Source organism: Macaca mulatta, chromosome X (genome assembly GCF_049350105.2).
Source record: "Macaca mulatta isolate MMU2019108-1 chromosome X, T2T-MMU8v2.0, whole genome shotgun sequence".
Taxonomy (NCBI): Eukaryota; Metazoa; Chordata; class Mammalia; order Primates; family Cercopithecidae; genus Macaca; species Macaca mulatta.
This window is the reverse complement of record NC_133426.1, coordinates 81,856,193-81,883,139: the sequence shown is the minus strand read 5'-3', so window position 1 is coordinate 81,883,139 and position 26,947 is coordinate 81,856,193. Positions and strand designations below refer to the sequence as shown.

The 26,947-nt window shown below is 37.9% G+C and overlaps 3 protein-coding genes across 13 annotated transcripts in view; 1 reads left to right on the top strand and 2 right to left on the bottom strand.

The window, feature by feature from the left end:
- Nucleotides 1–26,947, top strand: part of ZDHHC15 (zinc finger DHHC-type palmitoyltransferase 15) — a 290,771-nt gene that overhangs the window by 188,320 nt on the left and 75,504 nt on the right. For 2 of the 5 annotated variants that reach the window (XM_077987781.1, XM_077987780.1), the window contains one exon: nt 7,520–7,721. The exons of 2 other annotated variants lie outside the window; for them this stretch is intronic. The gene's annotated coding sequence lies outside the window, so the exon portion shown is untranslated. Of the gene's footprint in view, nt 1–7,186; nt 7,467–7,519; nt 7,722–26,947 lie in introns of those variants that run through there. One more of the 5 variants, XM_077987778.1, reaches the window with a different exon arrangement.
- On the bottom strand, nt 11,091–12,361 carry LOC144338764 (motile sperm domain-containing protein 1-like). Of its 2 annotated transcripts, XM_077989453.1 has the most exons (2): nt 11,428–12,361; nt 11,091–11,265 (listed from the first exon to the last, which is right to left on the bottom strand). In XM_077989453.1, the coding sequence occupies exons 1-2, from the start codon at nt 11,871–11,873 to the stop codon at nt 11,232–11,234; spliced, it is 480 nt and encodes a 159-aa protein (XP_077845579.1). In that variant the 5' UTR covers nt 11,874–12,361; the 3' UTR covers nt 11,091–11,231. The 2 variants fall into 2 exon arrangements, with proteins under 2 accessions (XP_077845579.1, XP_077845578.1); XM_077989452.1 differs by having other exon boundaries at nt 11,091–12,361.
- Nucleotides 23,730–26,947, bottom strand: part of UPRT (uracil phosphoribosyltransferase homolog) — a 135,446-nt gene continuing 132,228 nt past the window's right edge. For 5 of the 6 annotated variants that reach the window (XM_077987739.1, XM_028841768.2, XM_015127698.3 and 2 more), the window contains one exon: nt 23,971–25,166. In XM_077987739.1, coding sequence (XP_077843865.1) covers nt 25,060–25,166 — 107 coding nt within the window. In that variant the 3' untranslated portion in view covers nt 23,971–25,059. 6 annotated transcript variants of the gene reach the window in all.

The following is a 26,947-nucleotide window of genomic DNA, read 5'->3' as shown; positions in this document are numbered from 1 at the left end:
AATTTGTCTATATATCTGTGAGGGCCACTGCTTGCGCAGCATGTGGAAGACAGAGTATAGACCAGCCTGACATAGCCCACACCTGCCTTTACCCCTCCACCCTCACTGGTAGCTTGACACAAAACACAGAAACTTTTGGGAGCTCTATGGTCCCACCATTGCCTGAGACACCAAAGTACCTCCCCTGAGTAATATAAAGCAAGCACAAATCCCACCTCTACCACCACAGCTGGTGCTCTCTTGCAAGCACCATCTCTTGGCTGGAGGCCAACCAATACAGTCCACTACAACATCTCCACATAGAATAACCATGTCTAGAAAGGAAAAAACTTGTGTGTGACCTCAGCTATCACCACTGCCTGCAGCACCCCGGCTAACCAGGAGGTCCTGAGTCTGTCTACATGACCAGATCATTACTACTGCAACTGGCATTACAGAAAGCCATCATACTAAGGCTATTTATAACCAAGGAATTTCAAAGAGTCGACATCACTCCCCTGCCACCCCCATCAGTGCTGGTGTTGATACCCACTGTTGGGAGACTTGAAGACAGGCCATATCACTGGATCCCTTGCAGACATTCCCCAGCACCAGCCTGGAATGTGCCAGCTCCAATGGGCAGCTAAACCCAGAGAAGCAGCAGCATTCAGAGTAGTCTGGCTCTCAGGGACTCCTACTCCTAGGGGAAGTGGCAGTGTACCACATCAAGGGAGCTCGCTTGTAGAACAAAAAAAAAAAAAAAAAAAAAAAAAAAAAAAAAAAATTCCAGATGGAAGGCCTTGCATTCCAGAAATTTCTACTTATGGGAAGTTTCCTTCAGCAGAGGCACAGGTATGGTGCTGGGCTCAGCAGGGAAAGTCTGTGGCTCTACCTTAACAGTCAGGCAGCCCTGGTGCTTGTGAAGGGTCTTGGAGAAGGGGACTTCTTTTCCCACTCATCCACCATTGAAGACAAAGCTTGGGCTTCCACCATGGGAGCTCAGCATGGGTGCATCTGTAGACAGCTTTTCTGGAACACTTCAAGGTGACTGTATCCCCACAGAAATAGTGCCCTCCAGGTTCGGGCTTACATGAGAAGTAGAGTCACAATACTTCTCTACTTGGAATATCAATATTCTTGCAGATAAAAACAGGTACCTTTCTGATCTGAATAGCTGAAACACTGAGTCAGGAGTGTGACTGGCAATGGGATTGCTTTCTGGCTGGCCTGGCAGGGGAGCTGACATGGCTTCCACCCTTCCCCCACAAGACCTTAGTGCATTACACTGAGAGCTCCTCCAGCCACTGTTTTCAAGGCTGGGACCTCTTCCTACCATGAGGTATTCTATTTATCCACCTGTTTTAGCCACAGCCAGTTTCTATCTGAGGACGCCCCCTCTACTGACCTAAAGCATAAACTATTCAACCCAATAAATATAATACAGAAGAAAAATAAATACATAAAAAAGTACAGGCTACAGGGGAAAGAGACAAGTTTCAAAAGATACCTCTGCCACTCCAACCCCACAGGAAACAGTGAATTTACTCATATAACAAGCACATTGCTACTAAAACAAGCATCTGGGAAAGTTAACATACAAAGACTCTATATAACCAAGGAACTCATACAGTCTTCAGCCTTGAAAGCACCAAGAACTGAATAGGCTACAATAAACTGTAATCATTAAACTCAAATCCTTAAGGGAGGAAAGAAATTTTTAAAACACAGCTGAATAAAAAAATCAATTCAAGAATAATCAGAAAAAATAGTCTAGCCAAATGAGAAGAAACCAAAAAAGTAATTTTGGCAATGTGACAAAATAGGGTTCTATAACACCCTCAAAAATTCACACTAACTCTCCAAGAATGGATACAAACCAAGAAGAAATCATGGAAAAAACAAATAAAAAATCCAAACGGTTGATTGTTAAGCTACTCAAGGAGATACAAAAGAAATGTAAAAACCAATATGAAGAAGAAATGTTAAAAAAAATTCAGAATATGAATGAAAAATTTTCTAAAAGACGGATATTTTAAAGAAAAAACAATCAGAACTTTTGCAAATGAATGACACATTTAGGGAATTACAAAATGTAGTGGAAAGTTTTAAGAATACATCAGACCTGGTAGAAGAATGAATTTCAGAGTTCAAAGACAAGGCTTTTGAATTAACTCAATCAGACAGTTTTTTAAAATATCAAAATAAATGAACAAAGTCTCCAAAAAACATGGGATTGTGTAAAAGGGCCACACCTAAAAAGGAATGGTGTTCCTGAGGGAGAAGAGAAAGCAAAAAGTTTGGAAAACTTATTTTAGGGAATAACTGAGGAAAAGCTCTTTGATAGAGATTTAGATATCCAAACACAAGAAGCCTGAGAGAAATCCTGAGAGATTCATTGCAAAAAGGATATCACCAAGGCCAATAGTCATTAGGCTTTCTAAACTCAAAGAGAAGTGAGAAAAAAGCATCAGGTAACCTAAGAAGGAAAACCATCAGACTAACAGCAGGCTTCTAAGCAGAAACTTTATAAGCCAGAAAGGATTGGGGTCCTATCTTTAGCCTCCTTAAACAGAATGACTATCAGCTAAGAATTTTGTATCCAGCAAAACTAAGTTTCATAAATGGAAGATAAACAGTCTTTTTCTGACAAACAAATGCTGAGAGAATTTATCACTAGCAGACCAGCTCTACAAGAAATGCTAAAATTAGCTCTAAATCTTGAAACAAAAGGTCAATATGCAACAAAATAGAACCTCTTGAAAGCATAAAACTCACAGGGCCTATGAAACAATAACACAATGAAGAAAACAAAATATAGGTATCAACTAATATGATTAATAGAACAGCACCTCACACTCCAACATTAACCTTGAATATAAATGGCCTAAATGCTCCACTTAAAAGATACAGATTGGCAGAATAGAGTTTAAAAATCACAAACCAAATGTATGCTATCTTCAAGAGACTTGCCTAATATGTAAGGACTTATGTAGACTCAAGGTACAAGGGATAGAATATATACTCAATGCAAATGGAAACCAAAAGAAAGCAGGAGTACCTATTTTTATATCAGAAAAAACAAATTTTAAAGCAACAACAATAAAAAAATACAAAGAAAGTCATCATAAAATGATAAAGGGATTGATCCCACACACAAAAAAAAAATTACAATCCTAAATATACATGCACCTAACTCTGGAGCTCCCAGATTCATAAAACAATTACTACTAGTCCTAAGAAGAGACATAGACAGCAACACAATAATAGTGGGGAACTTCAGCACTCCACTGACAGCACTGGACAGATCATCAAGGCAGAAAGTCAACAAAGAAACACTGAATTTAAGCTGCACTCCAGAACAAACGGACCTAACAGATATTTACAGAACTTCTACCCAAGAACAAAAGAATATACTTTCTCTTCATCAGCACATAAAACATTGTCCAAATAGAGCATATAATAGGCCACAAGTCTCAAAAAATTTTTAATAAATTGAAATCATACCCAGTAACTTTTCAGGCCACAGTGGAATAAAACTAGCAATCAACTCTGAAAGGAACCCTCAAAACTATACAAATACATGAAAATTAATCTGCTCCTGACTGACTTTTGGGTTAACGATGAAATCAAGATGGAAATTTAAACATTATTCAAAATGATTAATAATAATGACACAACTTATTAAAATCCCTGAGTTACAGCAAAAGCAGTGCTAAGAGGAAAGTCTATAGCACTAAATGCCTACATTAAAAAGTCTGAAACATCACAAATTGACAACCTAAGGTCACACCTCAAGGAACTAGAAAAACAAGAACAAACCAAACTAAAAGCTAGCAGAAGAAAAGAAATAACAAAGATCAGAACACAACTAAATGACACTGAAACAAAAATAAAATGATCTCAAAAAGATCAACGAAACAAAGACATGATTCTTTGGAAAGATTAAAAAAAATTGATAGAGCATTAGGTAAATTTACCAAGAAAACAAGAGAGAAGATACAAATAAGCTCAATTAGAAATGAAAATGGAGACATCAAAACTGACACCACAGAAATACAAAAGATCATCTGAAACTACTGTGAACACCTGTATGCATACAACTAGAAAATCTAGAGGAAATGAATAAATTCCTTGAAACATATGGCCTTCCTAAATTAAATCAGGAAGAAATATATACCCTGAACAGACCAATAACAAGCAGCGAGACTGAATCAGTAAGTTAAAAATTGCCAAACATAAAGCCCAGTTCCAGATGATTCACAGCTGAATTATACCAGACATTGAAAGAAGAATTGGTACCAATCCTACTGAAACTATTACAAAAGATTAACAGGGAAACTTCCCTAACTCATTTGATGAAACCAGTATCACCCTGATATGAAAAACATTAAAGGACATAAAAACAACAAGAAAAAAATGACAGACCAATATCCCTGATGAACACAGATGCAAACAACCTCACAAAAATACTAGCAAACCAAATCTAACAGCACCCCAAAAAAGATAATAAACCATGATAAAGTGGGTTTCATCCTAGGGATGCAGGAATGGTTTAACACAAGTCAGTCAATAAATGTGATACATCACATAAACAGAATTAAAACAAAAACCATATGATCATCTCAACAGGTTCAGAGAAAGCATTCAATAAAATCCAGCATACCTTTATGATAAAAATCCTTAACAAACTAAGCATAGAAGGGACATACCTCAAAATAATAAAAGCCATATATGACAAACCAACAGACCTTATCGTAGTGAATCAGGAAAAGTTGAAAGCATTCCCGCTGAGACTGGAAGAATTCAAGGATGGCAACTTTTACTACCTCTGTTCAACATAACACTGGAATTCATAGCCAGAGCAATCAGGCAAGAGAAAGAAATAAAGGGTATTCAAATTGGAAAAGAAGGAGTCAAAATATTGCTGTTTGCCAATGATAGGATTTTATACCTAGAAATCCCTAAAGACTCCTCCAAAATACAACTATATTTGATAAACAAACTCAGTAAAGTCTCAAGTTACAAAATCAGTGTACACAAATCAGTAGCCCTGCTATAACCAATGACCAAGTTGAGAAGGAAATCAGGAACTCAATCCCTGTTACAATAGCTAAATAAATAAATAAATAAATAATAAAATAAACTAGGAATATACTTAACCAATGAGGTAAAAGATCTCTACAATGACAACTACAAAAGTACTAAAAGAAATTGTAGATGACACAAATGAAAACACATCCCATGCTCATCGATTGAAAGAATTAATATGGTGAAAATGAGAATACAGCCCAAAGCAATCTACAGATTCAATGCAATTCCTATCAAAATCCCAACATTATTTTTTAAAGATTTAAAAAGTTAATCCTAAAATTCATAGGGAACCACAAAAGAGTACAAATAGCCAAAACAATTCTAAGCAAAAATAGCCAATCTGCAGTCATCACATTACCTAACTTCAAATTATACTACAAGACTATAGTTACTAAAACATCATAGTACTGGCATAAAAGTAGATACAGAAATGAAACAGAATAGAGAACCCAGAAATAAAGCCAAACACCTACAACCTACAGATCTCCAACAAAGCATACAAAAACATAAATTGAGAAAAAGACACTATTTAATAAATGGTGCTGGGTTAACTGGATATCCACATGTAGAAGAATGACACTGGATCCCTATATCTCACCTTACATAAAAATCAACTCAAGATGGATCAAATACTTAAATCTAAGATGTGAAACATTAAAATTCCAGGAGAAAACCTATGAAAAACTCTTCTGGACATTGGCCCAGGCAAAGAATTTATGAATATGTGCCGAGACTAGCTTGGTCGGGGAGACCCTAACCCAGTGGCACTAGAGGAATTAAAGATACACACAGAGAAATACAGAGTGTGGAGTGGGAAATCAGGGGTCCTTATGGGAAATAAAGAATGGGCCGAGGTAAAGGGATGGGCTCTGGCTAGTTATCTGCAGCATGAACATGTCCTTAAGGCACAAATTACTCATGCTTTTGTTTGTGGTTTAAGAATGCCTTAAGTAGTTTTCTGCCATGGGTGGGCCAGGTGTTCCTTGCCCTCATTCCGGTAAACCGACAACCTTCCAGCGTGGATGTCAAGGCCATCAAGAGCATGTCACAGTGCTGCAGAGATTTTGTTTATGGCTAGTTTTGGGACCAGTTTATGGGCAGATTTTGGGGCCTGTTCCCAACATGTCCCCTTTCTTTGTTTTGCAAAGCGATAAAAGCAAAGGCAGTTTTGTCATGGTGAGCTACTTCTCCCAGGAGTCAGGATCTGCATCTGCAGACTATATAAAAACAAACAACACAGATTAAAAGCACAATTATCATTGAAGTCACAGAGCTTCCAAGTATTGTTATCCATTTTAATGGGTTAGTAGCTGCCAATCTGTCTGCAGCTACTTCAAGCACTCCAGTTCCTGGCATTAAGGTCAGGTGTGCCTGGGATGCTTTAAATATTTGTTGTTTGTTGTTGGGTTTTGTTTTGTTTTGTTTTTTTTTTTTTGCAATATCCAAAGACAAGTTTGCAGAGTATCCTTCTAGATGCTTTTTTATTCTTTCCCAAATTTTGATTTTATTAAAAGCTATTAATAGTTTCCACAGATTCTTATGTTTAGCTCTTACAATGGGCTATATCATTTGAGGTTGAGGTGCCACTATACCGCCATGGTTCTAGATAATAGGAACTCTTGCTGTACTTTGTACCATTTGTACCATCTGACCATTTTGTTCAGACCAGCTGAACACAGTGTGGCTGTGACACACAGACTGAGAAATGCAATTCAAGCTAAACATCCCCTTAGGGGACCGATCAATAATGATTCCATAGGAATCATTGCGCAGCATCTCTGCCTGTTCTGCAATGCAATCTTCCTAAACAAGTATGTTCATTTTTTCTGGCCAAGTTCAAATTTGTTTACAAATAGGTTTTTGAGGGCGGTATGCCTCAATTATAGGAGCAGATTTATTATGGTAAATATTGAGACCAGAAAGCATGTGTAACTGTGTCATAGAGTAATCACATCCAGGCATTATTGCCAGCCAAGATTGATAAATATGCCCAATATGTATAATTGATCTCTGTGTCAGCCCTTGTTGAAGGAATACTCATGGCAGTGGTGATATGATATGCTATCATAGCTACCATTAAATTACTCATTGTGACTGGTTGTCCCACTTTCCTCAGGTTTTCTTCCACCATCTGTGACAGCTTCTTGATCTGTCCCAAGGTGGATGGCTGTGTTCGACGGGTGTTGTTCATGACAGTTGGGGTCCTCATCAGCTTCAGTCTCGACATGACTGCAACTGGGGGGTTCTCGGGATCCTCTTGGAATCTCTTCCTTGGCATCTGGCTCATGATAAGGTTTCAGGTTTCTTGATGGTATCCAAATCGGCTGTTGATTTTGGCCTGGAGAAACACAAGCATAACCTCTACCCCAAGTTATTATTTTACCTATTTCCCAACTTTTCGTTATTGGATCTCTCTACTAAACCAGTTGTTCTGCTTTTGTCTTTGCAGCTTGTTTCTGTAGATGCTGTTCAGCTGCTGATAACATCTGGCCTTTAGGGAGGCTCAAAAAATTTAAAGCTAACAATGTTAGATTCAATTATATATGGGCTGTCCTGTAATCCCTGTTTCTCCCCCTTGTTTGTTTTTGTCATCAGTTGTTCATCTGTATGAAATCGTAACTGAGCATTGTAATAAATCTCTTCCCCATAAATCTATAGGTACAGAAGTTATAATTGGCTGAATAGTCCCAGGTTGTTCATCAGGCCCTTCACAAGGCAAAATATAACTACTTGGATATACTTCAGGGGCTTTACCAACTCCAACTATGTTAAATTGAGTGGGTTGATGAACTGGCCATGTGGACGGCCAGTGCTGTAGAGAAATAATTGAAATGTCTGCTCCTGTATTTACCAACCCTTTAAATTTCTTTCCCTGAATAGTTATTTCACAGGTAGGACATTTATCAGTAATTTGATTCACCCAATAAGCTGCTCTGCCTTGTTTATTTGTGCTTCCAAATCCTCCTGTTCATTTAATTTCACTTCTCCCCATTTCCACATACGGCACAATCAGGAGCTGTGCTATATGCTTCCCTGTCTCTGCTTTCCAGGGAACAGAAGTAGATATAACAATCTGAATTTCCCCATTGTAATCTGAATCAATGACTCCTGTTTGTATTTGTACCCCTTTTAAATTTAAACTAGACCTTCCTAGAAGTAATCCCATCATCCCTGCTAGCAAAGATCCACAGACCCCTGTTGGAACTTTTTGTGGGAGTTCCCAGGAAGAACGCTCACAGCTTTTTTGCAGCATAAATCTACTGCGGCACTACTGGCTGTGGCAGGGGACAGACATTGTACAGGGGTGAGGGAATGGCCTGAGCCAGAAATGTCCCAGTTTGGAATGGGGTCTGGGATGGGCCCCTCATGGCGTTTCCCAGTTTTAAAAGGAAAAGGCTCAAATGTAGCTATAATATTTCCCTGTTGATCTGGGTGGTATATTCTAACAGGGAACTGCCAAGCCTCTAAATCACCCCCTCATCTAGTTTGCTGAATTCCTGCCTGAATAGAACTGAGAGTGGTTGCTCAAGGCGCTGCTTGAACAGTCACTGAGGAAACTATTTTCACCCAGTATCCTCCAGAAAAGAAAGGTCTGCAGGGCCAGACCACTCTTTTTCTTCAAAATAAGGAGGGGGTGGAGAAGGGTAAGGATGAACCTCTCCCTCCTTTGCCGCTTTAGCTGGCAAACAAACCTGCTCTGTCACCTCTTCTGTTACTCATTATACTTCCCTTCCTCCTCATCATTAGTGTGAAAAGGTTCCAAGGTGGAACGAACCAGAGTCCACACTTGTCCCATTGTTACCCTGATGCTTCCAAGCTCCCCTATTTCTATAGATTATAGATTAACTAAAAGTATTCCTTATGGGAAATAAAGGGATGGGCCGAGGTAAAGGGATGGGCTCTGGCTAGTTATCTGCAGCATGAACATGTCCTTAATTAAGGTACAGATCGCTCATGCTATTGTTTGTGGTTTAAGAATGCCTTAAGTGGTTTTCTGCCCTGGGTGGGCCAGGTGTTCCTTGCCCTCATTCCAGTAAACTGACAACCTTCCAGCGTGGGTGTCAAGGCCATCACGAGCATGTCACAGTGCTGCAGAGATTTTGCTTATGGCCAGTTTTGGGGCCAGTTTATGGCCAGATTTTGCAGCCTGTTCCCAACAAATATGACCTCAAAAGAAAATGCAACAAAAACAAAAATAAATAAATGGGACCTAATTAAAGTTTCTGCACAACAAAAGAAATAGAGTACACAGACAATGAACAGAATGAAAGAAAATATTTGCAAACTATGCATCCAACAAAGGTCCAATATCCAGAATATACAAGGAACTCAAACAAATCAGCAAAAAAAAAGTCCCATCAAAAAGTGGGCATATGACATGAATAGACATTTTTCAAAAGAAGATATACAAATGGCGAACAAACAAGAAAAAATACTCAACATCACTAATCATCAGGAAAAAGCAAATTAAAACCACAATCTGATACCACCTTACCCCTACAGGAAAGGCCATTATTAAAACGTCAAAAAAATAACAGATGTGGATGTGGATGTGGTGAAGAGGGAATGCTTAAACACTGCTGGTCACAATGTAAATTAGTACAACCTCTATGGAAAATAGTATGGAGATTTCTTTTTTTTTTTTTTTTCAGGTCTCCATTTCTGTTTATTTTTTAAAGTAATTTCTGTTCTTTACAATGTGTTATTATACACACATACATAACGTATGTGCACTTGTGCACACGTGCACACACAGGACTTGAGATGGATAAATAAGAATAGCCTCCACACATAATTTTTACAAAGTTCAAAGTAGATTACATTTATGTGCTTTTCATTCATTACACAATGTACAGATATGATCCGTTTAATGACTTAGGCTCCTCACATGGTTAAACAGTGAGGATTTCCTATGGAAGACTAGACATAGAAGTTTTTAGAAGCGGAGACTATTTTCTGCAAAAACCAACCTCAGGCATACATTTGTGTTTGTAGCAGTGCATAAATTCATTCTGTAAAAAGATCTGAAAGATGATTTTCAAGAGACTCTTAATGCATTGTGCTTTCAGGTAAAAATCGTTAGACAAAAGATCAGTTACTGTGACAGTAACAGTTAAAACTGCATATATGTGTTAGACATCAGAAGAGGCTATAAAGAAATGTAAATAGTTGTGCTTAGGGGATTTTTTTTTGGCAAAGTTGTCTTAATAATAAATAAAAACTTAAAAAAAATTCTCAGTGACTGATATAAAATCGACACAGCTATGAAGAGTTTCCTACACTTGGCTTAGAGTTTAAAGGTGAAAAATCATCTCCACATAAATCACCTGGTATCTGGTAATCCCAGTCTGGGCAAGTCAGGCGGGGAAGGGGCTTAGAAGAAAAGATAAAGTGATTTTTCCTTCTTGTTAACACAAAGCATTAACCAGAGGTAAAGCCAGGGTGAACCAACTAATTAAACAGATGCCTACCTTCCTTTAGAACTCTTAGGCCAAAGAGAGAGGTCACCCTACTTCCATTAGGTTTCTTTAAAAAACCCCTATGATTCTTGGTGTCTGGACCACAACCCATTCTGTAATTCACAAAATTAATATGTCCTGTCTTCTGTGAGACCCTAGGATAAGCATGATCCCTTAGTACTTTATGCTTTGTTCCCCTCTACACATAAATGGTAAAACACTTACTTTTAGAAACACCATGGCAACCGCTTATAATGATAGAGGGTAAGGTATGATTAACATAATAATGCTGATGTTTGTAGCTAGGGAATAAATGTCATTTTAGTTTTAAGCCGGTCACTTTGCTCTTTTAGTCCTGTAACTTTGAAGCATACATGACCCCTAGCAATCAAAGTGAACTGGAAAAAAAAGGTGAGCAAATAACAAATGTTTTAAAGTCTCTTGCACAACAGGTATAGGTATAAAAAGAATTTCTTCAAATAATTTCCTAGGTGTCACTCAGAAGCATCCTTGCTGTCTGTAAAATAATGTTCTGCAGTCCTTCAAATTAAATTATAATTTAAAATATATATTATACATCTGCAATTACTTGAAATCATTCAATAGTTTGTAGCATGTTAATGGAGTGAAATAGAGATAAAAGGCAGTCCACATTCATATTTTCAAGATAGAGTTACTTCAGAAGTCAACTGAAATCCTTGCTCATGTTCTAAGTATGGCCATTGTGATAAGACCTACGATATAAGCAGCCACTAATTTTTGATTCACACTTAAGTGGAGGTAGAGAGGCACCAGCGATTCCACATCCCCCATTGTAGGCAGCATCAGGGCTGCAATGCACACCACTCCCAGGAAGACAGTTAGTAAACTAGGTCCTGAGGAGACAGCTCTGTTTTCTGGTTGAAATGACTGCTCAAAAAATAAACTTTCAGTTAAATGTTCCTTTATTCTTTTTTCCTCTTCTTCCTTTTGTTGTTCTTTTGCTGATGGGAGAAGAGTAGCAACAACCTCTTTTCTTCCCAAAGCCTTCCTCTGGCTTTGCTCAGAAACTTGAAGACGAAATTTGTCTATTACACCATAGTGACAGGATCGAACATCTCTATGACGAATCACAATATCCACACAACACTGAGGCTTTACTGCATCTGCAGCATCAACGACAACATACTTATTTGGAGTAGTACACAAAACTTTGAACTTTAAGGCAAACTCATAGGGATTGTACAGTGTCAACACTTGCTTATGTGTTGACTGATCATCTGCATAAAATATGAGCTCCATGGGGAACACGAAAACAGAAAGATTTCCTTCCACTAACTCTGGCTGTCTTTTTTGTTGATGCATTGGCACTGAATCCCCCTTGCTGCAGTTTCTGTTTTTACAGTCTCAAATCTATTTTGGACTTTTCTTAGATTCAGTTAAAAACTCCAAAGCATTTTGGCAATCTCGGCAACACCAGCTTCCTCGGAAAAAAGCCGAGATTTCTTAAAGAACTAAAAGTAGTAGATCTACCATTCAGTGAAGCGATCCCACTACTGCGTATCTACCCAAAGAAAAAGAATTAATTATATCAAAAATACACTTGTATGCATATGTTTATTGTAGCAAAATTCACAACTGCAAAACTATGGAACCAACCTGAATGTCCATCCACCAATGAGTGGATCAAGAAAATGTAGTAGGCTAGGTGCAGTGGCTCATATCTGTAATCCCAGAACTTTTGAAGGGCAAGGTGGGAGGATCACTTGAGTCCAGGAGTTCAAGACTAGCCTAGGCAACACAGTGAGACCTCATTTCTACTAAAATTCCAAAAAAAAAAAAAAAAAAAAAAAATTAGCCAGGTGTGAGGCGCATGCTACTCTGGGGGCTGAGGCAGGATGATCACTTTATGGGGGATAGTGGCTGCAGTGAGGCCTGATCATGCCATGCACTCCAGCCTGGGCAAGAGTGAGACCCTGTCTCAAAAAAAAAAAGTGTTACATATACAACACCATGGAATACTACTCAGCCATAAAAAAGAATGAAATAATGTCTGTTGCAGCAACTTGAATGGAGCCAGAGGCCATTATTCTAAGTGAAATAACTCAGGAATAGAAAACCCAAAACTGTATGTTCTCAGTTATAAGTGGGAGCTAAGCTATGGGTATGCAAAGGCATACACAGTAGAATAATGGACTTTGGAGACTCAGAAGGGGAAAGGTGGAAGGGGAGTAAGGGATTTTAAAAAACTACATATTCAGTACAATGTACACTACTCGAATGATGGGTTTACTAAAATCTCAGACTTCAACACTATACAATTTATCCATGTAACCAGCAATGACTTGTACACCAAAATATATTCAAACTAAAAAAAAATTTTTTTTAAAAAAACATAGTCTGAAAATAATGTGACTTATGGGGAACACCTGTTTTCTTTCTGGTGGTCTGTTTTGGTAACTGGAGTCAACCATGCAGGCACTGTGTGCCTATGTGACCAAACCCCACTAAAAAAACTTGAATATTAGGCTAAAATGAGCTCTCAGGTAAACCACACTTCACACGTGTTCCTGCAAATTGTAGATAGAGGAATTAAATGAATCCTATACAATTCCACTGGAAAAGTACTCTTGGAAGCTTGCACCTGCCTGGTTTCCTCCAGACTGTGCCACATTTGCCTATTCCCTGTGCTGATATTGCCTTGCATCTTTTTGCTGTAATAAGCTATAACCATGAATATAATGACTTCTGGGTACTATGAGTCCTAGAGTTGGTCTTGGGGATCTCCAAAACAGGTACAACAGAAAATAATCTAAATAACATAAAACAAGGCAGTAATGGAAATAAAAGACATATAGAAAACAAATAGCAAAATGGCAGATGTAAATCCTACGTAGTCAGTAATTATATTAAGTACAAATGGAAGAATAACAGCAGATTTCTCATCAAAGAAATCCAATAAAGACAGTGAAGAAACATTTTTAAAGTACTGAAAGAAAAAATGCTGCCAACCTAGGATTCTGTAACAGTGAAATGTCTTTCAAAAGTATAGGTGAACTTTTGCAACTTTTCAGACACACAAAAGCTGAAATAATTCATTACTGGGAGATGTGCACTACAAGAAATAAGAAGTCCTTCAGGTGTAAGAAAAATAATACCTAATGGAAATCTAAATCTACACAAACAGAAAACACCAAAAGTGGTAAATATGTAGGTAAATAAAAAAGAGCTTTTGAGATCTAGCAAAATGACTCAATAGGAACAGCTCTGGTCTGCAGCTCCCAGTGAGTACAACACAGAAGGTGGGTGATTTCTGCATTTCCAACTGAGGTATCTGGTTCATCTCATTGGGACTGGTTAGACAGTGGGTACAGCCCACGGAGGGCAAGCAGAGGCAGGGTGGAGCGTTGCCTCACCTGGGAAGTGCAAGGGGCCACGAACCTTCCCTTAAGGGAAGCCGTGAGAAATTGTGCTATCTGGTCCAGATAACTACACTTTTCTCACGGTTTTTGCAACCCACAAACAAGGAGATTCCCTCGTGTCCCCACACCACCGGGGCCCTGAGTTGTAACCACAAAACTGGACAGCTGTTTGGGAAGACACCGAGCTAGCTGCAGGAGTTTTATTTTATACCCCAGTGGCACCTGGAAGCCCAGGGAGACAGAACCATTCACTCCCCTGGAAAGAGGGCTGAAGTCAGGGAGCCACGTGGTCTTGCTTAGCAGGTCCCACCTCCATGAAGCCCAGCAAGCTAAGACCCACAGACTTGAAATTCTCGCTGCCAGCAGGGCAGTCTGAACTCAACCTGGAGCACTTGAGCTTGGTGAGGAGAAGGGAGTTAATCATTACTGAGGCTTGAATAGGCTGTTTTCCCTCATAGTGTAAATGAAGCTGCCAGGAAGTTCGGAATGGGTGGAAGCTACCACAGCGCGGCAAACTCACTGTGGCCAAACTGCCTCTCTAGATTCCTCCTCACTGGGCAGAGCATGTCTAAAAGAAAGGCAGCAGCCCCAGTCAGGGGCTTATAGATAAAATTCCCATCTCCCTGGGACAGAGCACCTAGGGGAAGGGGCGGCTGTTGGCACAGCATCAACAGACTAAATGCTCCTGCCTGCCAGCTCTGAACAGAATAGCAGATCTCCCAGCACAGTGCTCGAGCTCTGCAAAGGGATAGACTGCCCCTCAAGTGGGCCCCTGACCTTCATGTCTCCTGACTGGGAGATACCTCCCAGCAGGGGTCTACAGACACCTCACACAGGAACGCTCTGACTGGCATCTGGCAGGTGCCCCACTGGGATGAAGCTTCCAGAAAAAAAAAAAAAGCAGGGAACAATCTTTGCTGTTCTGCAGCCTCTGCTGGTGATACCCAGGCAAACAGGGTCTGGAATGGACCTCCAGCAAACTCCAGCAGATCTGCAGAAGAGGGGTGTGACGGTTAGAAGGAAAAATAGCAAACAGTAAGCAATAACATAAACATCAAAAAAAGGACACCCACGCAAAAACCTCATCCAAAGGTCATCAGTATCAAAGATCAAAGGTACATACATCCAACAAGATGAGAAAAAACAGCACAAAACTGCTGAAAATTCCAAAAACTGGAATGCCTCTTCTCCTCCAAAGGATCACAACTCCATGCACAAGGGCACAAAACTGGATGGAGAATGAGTTTGATGAACTGACAGAAGTAGACTTGAGAAGGTTGATAATAACAAACTATTGCAGCTAAAGGAGGATGTTCTAACCCAATGCAAGGAAGCTAAGAACCTTGATAAAAAGTTACAGGAACTGCTACTAGAATAACCAGTTTAGAGAAAAACAAAAATGATCTGATGGAGCTGAAAAACACATTACAAGAACTTCGTGAAGCATACACAAGTATCAATAGCCAAATCGATCAAGCGAAAGAAAGGATATCAAAGATTGAAGATCAACTTAATGAAATAAAGCGTGAAGACAAGATTAGAGAAAAAAAATAATGAAAAGGAACAAACAAAGCCTCAAAGAAATATGGGACTATGTGAAAAGACCAAACCTATGATTGATTGGTGTACCTGAAAATGAGGGGGAGAATGGAACCAAGTTGGAAAACACACTTCATAATAATATCCAGGAGAATGATCCAAATCTAGCAAGACAGGCCAACATTCAAATTCAGGAAATACAGATAACACAACTAAGACACTCTTCGAGAAGTGCAATCCCAAAACATAATCGTCAGATGCACCAAGGTAGAAATGAAGAAAAAAATGTTAAGGGCAACCAGTTAGAAAGGTCAGATTACCTACAAAGGGAAGGCCATCAGACTTATAATGGATGTCTCTGCAGAAACCCTACAAGCCAGAAGAGTGTGGGGGCCAATATTCAACATTCTTAAAGAAAAGAATTTCAACCCAGAATTTCATATCCAGCCAAACTAAGCTTCACAAGCAAATGAGAAATAATATCCTTTCCAGACAAGCAAATGCTGAGGGATTTTGTCACCACCAGGCCTGCTTTACAAGAGATCCCAAAGGAAATACTAAATATAGAAAGGAAAAACTGGTACCAGCCACTGCAAAAACATACCAAAATACAAAGAAAAACGACACTATGAAGAAACTGCATCAAGTAATGTGCAAAATAACCAGCTAGCATCATGATGACGGGATCAAATTCACATATAACAATATTGACCTTATGTAAATGGGTTAAATGCCCCAAATGAAAGACACAGACAGGCAAATTGGATAAACAGTCAAGACTCATTGGTGTGCTGTATTCAGGACACCCATCTCACATGCAGAGACACACATAGATTCAAAATAAAGGGATACAGGAATATTTATGAAGCAAATGGAAAGCAAAAAAAATTAAAAAGCAGGGGGGGGTTACAAACCTAGTCTCTGATAAAACGGACTTTAAACCAACACAGATCAAAAAAGACAAAGAAGGACATTACCTAATGGTAAAGAGATCAATGCAACAAGAAGAGTTAACGATTCTAAATGTATATGCTCCCAATACAGGAGCACCCAGATTCATAAAGCAAGTTCTTTGAGACCTACAAAGAGACCTAGACTCCCACACAATAATAGTGGGAGACTTTAACACACCACTGTCAATATTAGACAGATCACGAGACAGAAAATTAACAAGGATATTCAGGACTTGAACTCAGCTGGGCACCAAGCAGACCTAATAGACATCTACAGAACTCTCCACCCCCAAATCAACAGAATAAACATTCTTCTCAGCACCACATAGCACTTATTCTAAAATTGACCACATAATTGGAAGTAAAACACTCCTCAGCAAATGCAAAAGAACAAAAATCATAAAAACCAGCCTCTCCAGACCACAGTGCAATCAAATAAGAATTCAGGATTAAGAAGATCACTCAACAGCACTTTGGGAGGCCGAGGCGGGCGGATCATGAGGTCAGGAGATCATGTCCATCCTGGCTAACAAGGTGAAACCCCGTCCCTACCAAACATACAAAAAAATTAACCAGTCATGGTGGCAGGCACCTGTAGTCCCAACTACTCTACTCGGGAGGCTGAGGCACGAGAATGGCATGAACTGGGAGGCGGAGCTTGCAGTGAGCCAAGATCACACCACTGTACTCTAGTCTGGGCAACAGAGCGAGACTCCATCTCAAAAAAAAAAAAAATCACTAAAAACCACACAAGTACATAGAAACGGAACGACCTGATACTAAATGGCTACTGGGAAAATAACGAAATTAAGGCAGAAATAAATAAGTTCCTTGAAACCAATGAGAACAAAGACACAACGTACCAGAATCCCTGGGATACAGCTAAAGCAGTGTTTAGAGGGAAATATATAGCAGTAAATGCCCACAGGAGAAAGCAGAAAAGACCTACAATCGACACCCTAACATCACAATAAAAAGACCTAGAGAAGCAAGAGCAAACTAATTCAAAACCTAGCAAAAGACAAGAAATAACTAAGATCAGAGCAGAACTGAAGAAGATGGACACACAAAAAACTGTTCAAAAAAATCAATGTATCCAGGAGCTGGTTTTTAAAAGAACTAGAGGAGCAAGAGCAAACACATTCAAAAGCTAGCAGAAGGCAAGAAATAACCAAGATCAGAGAAAAACTGAAGGAGATAGAGACACAAAAAACTCTTCAAAAACTCAACGCATCCAGGAGCTGGGTTTTGAAAAGATCAACACAATTGATAGACTGCTAGTAAGACTAATAAAGGAGAAAAGAGAGAAGAATCAAATAGACACAATAAAAAATGATAAAGGGGATATCACCACCAATCCCACAGAAATACAAACTACCATCAGAGAATACTGTAAACACCTCTACGCAAATAAACTAGAAAATCTACAAGAAATGGATAAATTCCCAGCCATATACACCCTCCCAAGACTAAACCAGGAAGAAGTGGAATCCCTGTATAGACCAATAATAGGCTCTGAAATTGAGGCAACAATTAATAGCCTACCAACCAAAAAAAGTCCAGGACTAGACGGATTAATAGCCGAATTCTACCAGAGGTACAAGGAAAAGCTGGTACCATTTCTTCTGAAACTATTGCAATCAATAGAAAAAGAGGGAATCCTCCCTAACTCATTTTATGAGGCCAACATCATCCTGATACCAAAGCCTGGCAGAGACACAACCAAAAAAGAGAATTTTAGACCAATATCCCTGATGAACATCGATGCAAAAATCCTCAATAAAATACTGGCAAACTGAATCCAGCAGCACATCAAAAAGTTTATCCACCATGATCAAGTGGGCTTCATCCCTCGGATGCAAGGCTGGTTCAACACACACAAATCAATAAACGTAATCCAGCATATTAACAGAACCAAAGAAAAAAACCACATGATTATCTCAATAGATGCAGAAAAGGCCTCTGACAAAATTCAACAGCCCTTCATGCTAAAAACTCTCAATAAATTCGGTATTGATGGAACGTATCTCAAAATAATAAGAGCCATTTATGACAAACCCACAGCCAATATCATAGTGAATGGGCAAAAACTGGAAGCATTCCCTTTGAAAACTGGCACAAGACAGGGATGCCCTCTCTCACCACTCCTATTCAACATCGTATTGGAAGTTCTGGCCAGGGCAATCAGGCAGGAGAAAGAAATAAAGGGTATTCAAATAGGAACACAGGAAGTCAAATTGTTTCTGTTTGCAGATGACATGATTGTGTATTTAGAAAATCCCATCGTCTCAGCCCAAAAACTCCTTAACCTGATAAGCAACTTCAGCAAAGTCTCAGGATACAAAATCAATGTACAAAAATCACAAGCATTCCTGTACACCAATAACAGACAAACAGAGAGCCAAATCATGAGTGAACTCCCATTCACTATTGCTACAAAGAGAATAAAAGAATATAACTTAATGGGACGTAGAGGACTTCCTCAAGGAGAACTACAAACCACTGCTCATGGAAATAAGAGAGGACACAAACAAATGGAAGAACATTCCATGCTCATGGATAGGAAGAATCAATATCGTGAAAATGGCCATACTACCCAAAGTAATTTATAGATTCAATGCTCTCCCCATCGAGCTACCATTGACTTTCTTCACAGAATTAGAAAAAACTAAATTTCATGTGAACCAAAAAAGAGCCTGTATAGCCAAGACAATCCTAACCAAAAAGAACAAAGCTGGAAGCATCACCCTACCTGACTTCAAACTATTCTACAAGGCTACAGTAACCAAAACAGCATGGTACTGGTAGCAAAACAGACATATAGACCAATGGAACAGAACAGAGTCCTCAGAAATAATACCACACATCTACAACCATCAGATCTTTGACGAACCTGACAAAAATAAGCAACGGGGAATGGATTCCCTATTTAATAAATGGTGTTAGGAAAACTGGCTAGCCATATGCAGAAAACTGAAACTGGACCCATTCCTTACACCTTATATAAAAATTAACTCAAGATGGATCAAAGACTAAAATGTAAGACCTAAAACCATAAAAACTCTAGAAGAAAACCTAGATAATACCATTCAGGACATAGGCATGGGCAAGGACTTCATGACTAAAACACCAAAAGCAATGGCAACAAAAGCCAAAATTGGCAAATGGGATCTAATTCAACTAAAGAGCTTCTGCACAGCAAAAGAAACAAAAAAAAAAAAAAAACTGTCATTAGAGTGAACAGGCTATCTTTCGAATGGGCAAAAATTTTTGCAATCTATCTATCTGTCAAATGTCTAATATCCAGAATCTACAAGGAACTTAAACAAATTTACAAGAAAAAAAAATAGCCCCATGAAAAAGTGGGCAAAGGATATTAACAGACCCTTCTCAAAAGAAGACATTTATGCAGCCAGCAAACATTGGGAAAAAAGCTCATCATCACTGGTCATTACAGAAATGCAAATCAAAACCACAATGTGATACTATCTCACACCAATTAGAATGGCAATCATTAAAAAGTCAGGAAACAACAAATGCTGGAGAGGATGTGGAGAAATAGGAACGCTTTTACACTGTTGGTGGGAGTATAAATTAGTTCAACCATTGTGAAAGACAGTGTGGTGATTCCTCAAGGATCTAGAACCAGAAATACCATTTGACCCAGCAATCCCATTACTGGGTATATACCCAAAGGATTATAACTCATTCTACTATAAAGACACATGCACACGTATGTTTATTACAGCACTGTTTACAATAGCAAAGACTTGGAACCAACCCAAATGCCCATCAATGATAGACTGGATAAAGAAAATGTGGCACATATATACCATGGAATACTCTGCAGCCATAAAAAAGAATGAGTTCGTGTCCTTTGCAGGGACATGGATGAAGCTAGAAGCCATCATTCTCAGCAAACTGACACAGGAATAGAAAACCAGACACCACACGTTATCACTCATAAGTGGGAGTTAAAAGATGAGAACACATGGACATAGGGAGGGTATCATCACACACTGGGCCTGTTGGGGCATGGGGAGCAAGGGAAAGGATAGTTTTAGGACAAATGCCTAATACATGTGGGGCTTAAAACCTAGATGACAGGTTGATGGGTGCAGCAATCCACCATGGCACGTGTATACCTATGTAATAAACCTGCACGTTCTGCACATGTATCCTAGAACTTAAAGTATATTTTAAAAAATATAAAATGAAAAGACCTTTTTTCTTATTTCTTTTTATTATATCACTTTAAAAGTATTGAAAACAAACAAAATCCCACAATGTATTATAAGGTTTAACACGTGTAGAAGTAAAACATATGACAATAATAGGAAAAAGACTTGAGTGGAGGAATAGAAGTACATTAAGTTCTTATCTTACACTTGAAGTGGGCTGTGATAAATTAAAGTTATATACTATAAACCCTAAAGGAACCACTAAAAGAACAAAGCATTGTATCTAATATAATCCAAAGAGATAAAATGGAATAATAAATAACAATGCAAAAGAAGGTAGAAAAAGAGGAAAAAGTGAATAAAGAACAAATAGAACGCAAATAGCAAGATGGTAGATTTTAAACTAATCATATCAATAATCAAATTAAATAAAAATGGTCTAAACATCCTGATTAGAAGGCAGAGACCATCAAATTGGAAAAAAAAACAAAAAAACAAAAAAACACAAGACCCAACTCTAGGTTACCTATAAGAAACCCAGATTAAATATAAAAACAATTCAGGTGTGGTGGCACATGCTTGTCATCCCAGGCTACTCAGGAAATAGGAGTTGAAGTCCAACATGGGCAATATTGCAAGACTCTGTCTCTAGAAATAAAATTTTGAAATGTTTAATTTGAAAAATATATAAAAACACAAATAGGGCTGGGTGTGATGGCTCAAACATGTAATCTCATGGCTTTGGGAGGCTAAGGTGGGAGGATCCCTTGATGCCAGGAGTTCAAGAACAGCCTGGGCAACATAGAAAGACCCCATCTCTACAAAAAAATTAAAAATTAGCCAGGTGTAGTGATGCATGCCTGTAGTCCTGGCTACTTGGGAGGCTGGGGCAGGAGGATCACTTTAGCCTAGGAGTTCAAGGTTACAGTGAGCTATGATCATGACATTGCATTCTGGCCGGGATGATGGAATGAGACCATGTCTCAAAAAGCCCCACACATAAGTTAAAAGTAAAAGGATGAGGCCAGGCATGGTGGCTCACACCTGTAATGCCAGCACTTTGAAAAGTTGCGGTGGACAGATCACTTGAGGTCAGGAGTTCGAGTCCAGCCTGGCCAACATGGTGAAACCTCATCTCTACTAAGAATACACAAAGTAGCCAGGCATGGTGGTACATGTCTGTAGTCCCAACTACTTGGGAGGCTGAGGCAGGAGCATCACTTGAACCCAGGAGGCAGAGGTTGCAGTGAGCCAAGATCACACCATTGCACTCCAGCGTGGGTGACAGAGTGAATGAGACTCCATCTCAAAAAAAAAAAAAAAGAAAAGAAAAGTAAAAGGATGGAAAAAGATATGCCATGTTAATATTATTCAAAAGAAAGCCAGAATATTTATATTAACATCAGCCAAAGCAGATTTCGGAAGAATAATAACAGGGATAAAAGGGAATATTTCATGATAAAGAGTCAACTTATCAAGAGAACATAACAATCCTAAAAGTTTACACTCCTAACAACAAAGCTTCAAAATACATAAAGCAAAAACTGATAGAACTGAAAGGAGAAACAAACAAATATAAATTTTAGTCAGAGATTTCATCAATCCTCTCCCAACAATTGATAGAATAAGTAGACAGAAAATAGTAAAGTTGCCTCAGAAGGAGCAGACAAAAAAACAGAAAATCAGTAAAGTAGAAGACTTGAACACTATCAACCAACTTAACCTAATTGACATAGAACACTCTATCCAAAAACGGCAGGATAAAACATAGTTTTCAACCACGCATGGAAGATTTACCAAAAGAGACTATATTCTGGGCCATAAAACAAGTCTCCATAAATTTAAAAGGATTCAAATAATAAGAAGTATATTCTGTCACCACAATGGGATTAAATTAGGAAGCAGTAACAGAAAGAAATCTGGAAAATCCCATATTTGGAAATTAAATGACATGTTTCTAAATAACCCTGGGTCAAAGAAGAAATGAAAAGAAAAATGAGCAATTATTTTTATATAAATGAAAATGAAACATACTATATCAAAATTTGTGAGGTACAGCTAAATCAATATTTATAGGAAAACTTGTAACATTAAATGCTTCTATTATGAAAGAAATATCTTAAATCAAAATGTGGTCTCCAAAACAATATTAGCATCTCATGGGAACTTGTTAGAAATGCAAATCCTTGGACCCTAACTAAGACCTACTGAATCAGAAACTCTAAGGGTGGAGCCCAGCAATCTGTGGCCCTCTAGGTGATTCTGATGCACATTCAAGTTTTGAGAACCACTGCATATACTATTGGAGTGTTGTTTTTATTGTGCTAGGGTGTGTTCTTCAGTAAGGAATATACACAGTTTATACTGCTCTGAAGTTCATATCACTTAAAAACAATCTTGTTTTGAATAGTCTGTTAATCTTGTGTTAAATTTAGAATACTTAAAAATGTCCCATGCTCAAAGAGTCCTGCAAGTGATTAACCCTACAAATAATGCCTCATTTGCTAAAAAGACACAAACTTCAAAAGCCATAGGTATAATTTTCTTGAAATCTAGAAAGGGATAGAAGACAAACATCAGGGGGGACTATGACCTCATTGAATACTTCCTACTATTCATTCTAGGCTCTTCATGTGGGAACCAAATGTAGTCAACTAAATATCAATCAAGGAACAAAGACATGTTAAATCTAAATGGCTGGTAATACAAAAATAATTTGCTTAAAATATGGTTTTATATCTACACTTGAATGTAAATTTGTCTGCTGTTTTGGAAAGTCACCTCAAATGAAATACTGAAGCCCTAAAATAAGCACTAATTTAGAAGCATTAACTCCTATAGTGGTAGGTGTCATCTTTTCAACTAGTTTGATGCACCAATCTCAAGCATATCTGTTCTCCATCTAAATTTGCTGGTTCACATCTGTGCTGGGAGAGGGAGATAGAAATTCTGGCTTTAATGGGCTTTAGTTATAACTTCTGTTAGTCAGGAGTAAACAAAATCCACACTGTATCAAGACAGTTAACTGACGAGTATAGATGAGAATTTCAATAACAACTTGAAAGCAACATTTGCCATGGAAGAACTATAATATGAGTAATCTATTAATCTCAATGTATTACATGACAGTCTTCAAAAATAAAGGGAAAAACATACTGAAGTTCTTCTAGTATTCTAGTCTCCAAAGGAAAAATATAATCCAGTCTACACTAGGCTTCCTTCCTCTCCCCAATCTTTGCTGATTTCATCAGCTTTGGTTCTTTCTAAGACATTTCCTTCTGCTCTTTTCTGTGCTCTTGAACAGAGGCCCACAACAGCTGCCTATAGGGCCATGGGAGTATAATTAATCAAGTAATCAGCTAGCCAACACTGTTAAAATGTTTTAATATCAATATAAAATGAGATCAGAGTTTTACAAGCAGATTTCAGAACACCAACATTGATTTCCAAAATGGTTTCTCTCCTTTCAGAAGCCTAAAGATGAACATATACAAAACTTAGGCGTTTTTATAAAAAGCATGGTTTTTTTTTTCTATTTTAATACATCTACAGTTGACAAACATGCAAAATAACTAATTTCCAAATCAAAGGTCTCTAGCAGAAACATCCAAATTAAAAATGAAGCATTTAAATTTACTTACTGGCCATGAAATCCAGCAAGAAACCACCCTTTCTCCCACACTTCAGAAAAACCACCAATTCCTTCCTAGAGGATTGATGGCATTAACAGTACTTGGCTCTCCCTTGTCAGCTTCCAGACATCCCCGATTCAATCTTGTAAATTAATATTACAGTTCCAATTACTGAAAATGCCCCACCATCTTCTTCACTGCATTACAGCTTAGCAAGGCACCTACCAACAATGCAGTTTGGGAAATGAGCCATGAAGAACATAATGGCCTGAGAGTTAACCATACATCCTAGGTCTGCCAATTGAATGAGGACATTAATGGGAATGTAAAATTCCAGGAGACATTCTTTTATTCTCCTCTCCAAGTTACTAGCATGTCCAGTATCCGAAAGAAAACAGTACAGGAATGTGGCAATAGCCACATATATGAAGCCTTACTAGAGCTAAAACCAAACTAAAGAAAATGCAAACTACAGTGGGACAAAGAACTGACTCTCATTTGAGTTTTATTTGTGGCTTCAAGCAACCTCCAAACTAAGAGGCTCATAAATTACGAAATAATTTTAATGCACTGAGGATTCAGTAATTTGCATTAGAATATTATTAAAATTTATGTTTTGTAAGAGTTGCATGTACTTCATTGTTGAATTTGGTACCAACAGTAAACAAATAACTAAATGAGATATAACCTCAAATATACGCACTTCCAAAACTAAAAGGCATTTTAACACATTCTTCTCTGCCTCTCAATTGAATCAGTAAAACAAATAGAAAATCAAAACATGATTGTACTATTACACAAGATGATTATTTTACTTAAATAACTTAGTCTGTTCCAAAGTATTTCTGTCCAAAATGTGTAGGTGCAACAGGATGAACTTCAGTAGTTAAAATTGTGATCTCTGGAAACTCCTGAATGATTGATTTGGCACCTTCAAAAAAAAAAAAAAAGTTATTATGGTAGGATGTTTTGGTAACACCAATTGTAATTCAGGAATTTTGTAGTTATTGCCACTAGGTCTAAAATTGACAGAAGACAGAGAGCAATGATCTTTGAATACCTAATCAGACTTGGTTAATCTCTTCCTTTTTATAAAGTCTGAAAAGCTTTGACAGTAATCAAGACTATGCCTCCTCCATCTCACTAATACATTCTTAGAATTATTATTTTATACTCAAGTTGAAAAATATAGTTATTCAGTTACAGAAATTTCCCCCTGAAGAGTATTTTTTATTTTGTTTTATTTTAAAGGTGACTGTAATAGAGTGAATACAGTCCTTTTTAAAACGAAGATCACAGGCCAGGCACAGTGGCTCAAACCTGTAATCCCAGAGCTTTAGGAGGCTGAGGCAGAAGTATCACTCAAGGCCAGGAGTTTGAGACCAGCCTGGGCCACACGGCAACACCCCATCTCTATTAAAAAAAAAAAAAAATTAAAAAGGATCACATATAAGATAATGGTTTCCCAACTGAAACACTATGAAACAAGTGCAGTGTTTCATAGCATGCTTGTTTTTCACAGAAAAAGCTGATGTGTCAGAGCACACCAGCTTTTTAGAAGTTAGGACTCTAGCTTATCGAGAGAGGAACAGGTAGGGAAAGAAAACAAGGACTAGGATGTTCAGTGTAGAGTGATTTGGCATAAGAAAAAATGTGAAAGTATGTAAATAACTCACAATAAGGAAATGGTTAAATAAATAACATATATTCAAAGGATATAACTGTTAAATCATGTTTTTGGAAAATATTGAATGGCATCAAAAAATGTACATGGTAAATGTAAAAATGTAAAAAATGTATAAATAACAGCATTAGAATCACATAAAATGTTATCAGCAAGCTTAGAGATGACCAATACAAATTATGACTATTTTAATTACCCTGTCAAACTAAAAATCCATAGCAAATCCTGCCACAGAATACAATTTTTCAGCTATAAATGTAAAAGAATAGTACATCATTCTCATGTATACTATTAGAACTAAAACGAGTGCTTTTCCATTCTCAAAGGCAAAAATTTTAATAATTATTGGATTCTCTCAATTTTTTCAATGCCACCTGCGTTATATATATAAATGATAATTAAGCAAATCACCTTTTGTTACCACCAACATTTGAACTACAAGTAATAGTTGGTTATGAAACAGCAAAGTAATCAAACAGGCCATAATTCCTATCAATAACCTACTGAAACCAGCTTTCCCAACTAGATATACTGTAGCCTCTTCAGAACTGGCTAAGACTTAGAAATTTTGGAAATGAGAAAACACCTGACTAGAGAAACCATACATTGCCCTTTTTAAAAATTATGAAGCAAATACAAATTCACTGTAGAATACTTGAAAAATACCAATTTAAAGCTTAAAAATAAAATGAAAAGCACTTAAAATCCCACCAACCTAAGATAACCACTATTAACATTGTGTATGCATTTTGAAACCAAAATTGAAACAACATTGTCTGTCTAGCCTCTCATGCTAAGGAAAGATTTATTAGGTTCCATATTAAATCCAACTCTGATTTTTGTAATTAAAATAGTCATAATTTGTACTAGTCATCTCCAAGCTTGGTGATAACACTTTACCCTATTCTAATGTTATTTTTATACTGCTTTTTTACATTTACCATGTACATTTTTGGATGCCATTCACTATTTTCCAAAAACATGATCTAACAGTTACATAATAGTATATCCTCTGAATATATATTATT

Excerpts from the sequence above, each read along its gene's own strand:
- LOC144338764 (XM_077989452.1), bottom strand. The coding sequence starts at position 11,873 with ATGCATCAACAAAAAAGACAGCCAGAGTTAGTGGAAGGAAATCTTTCT.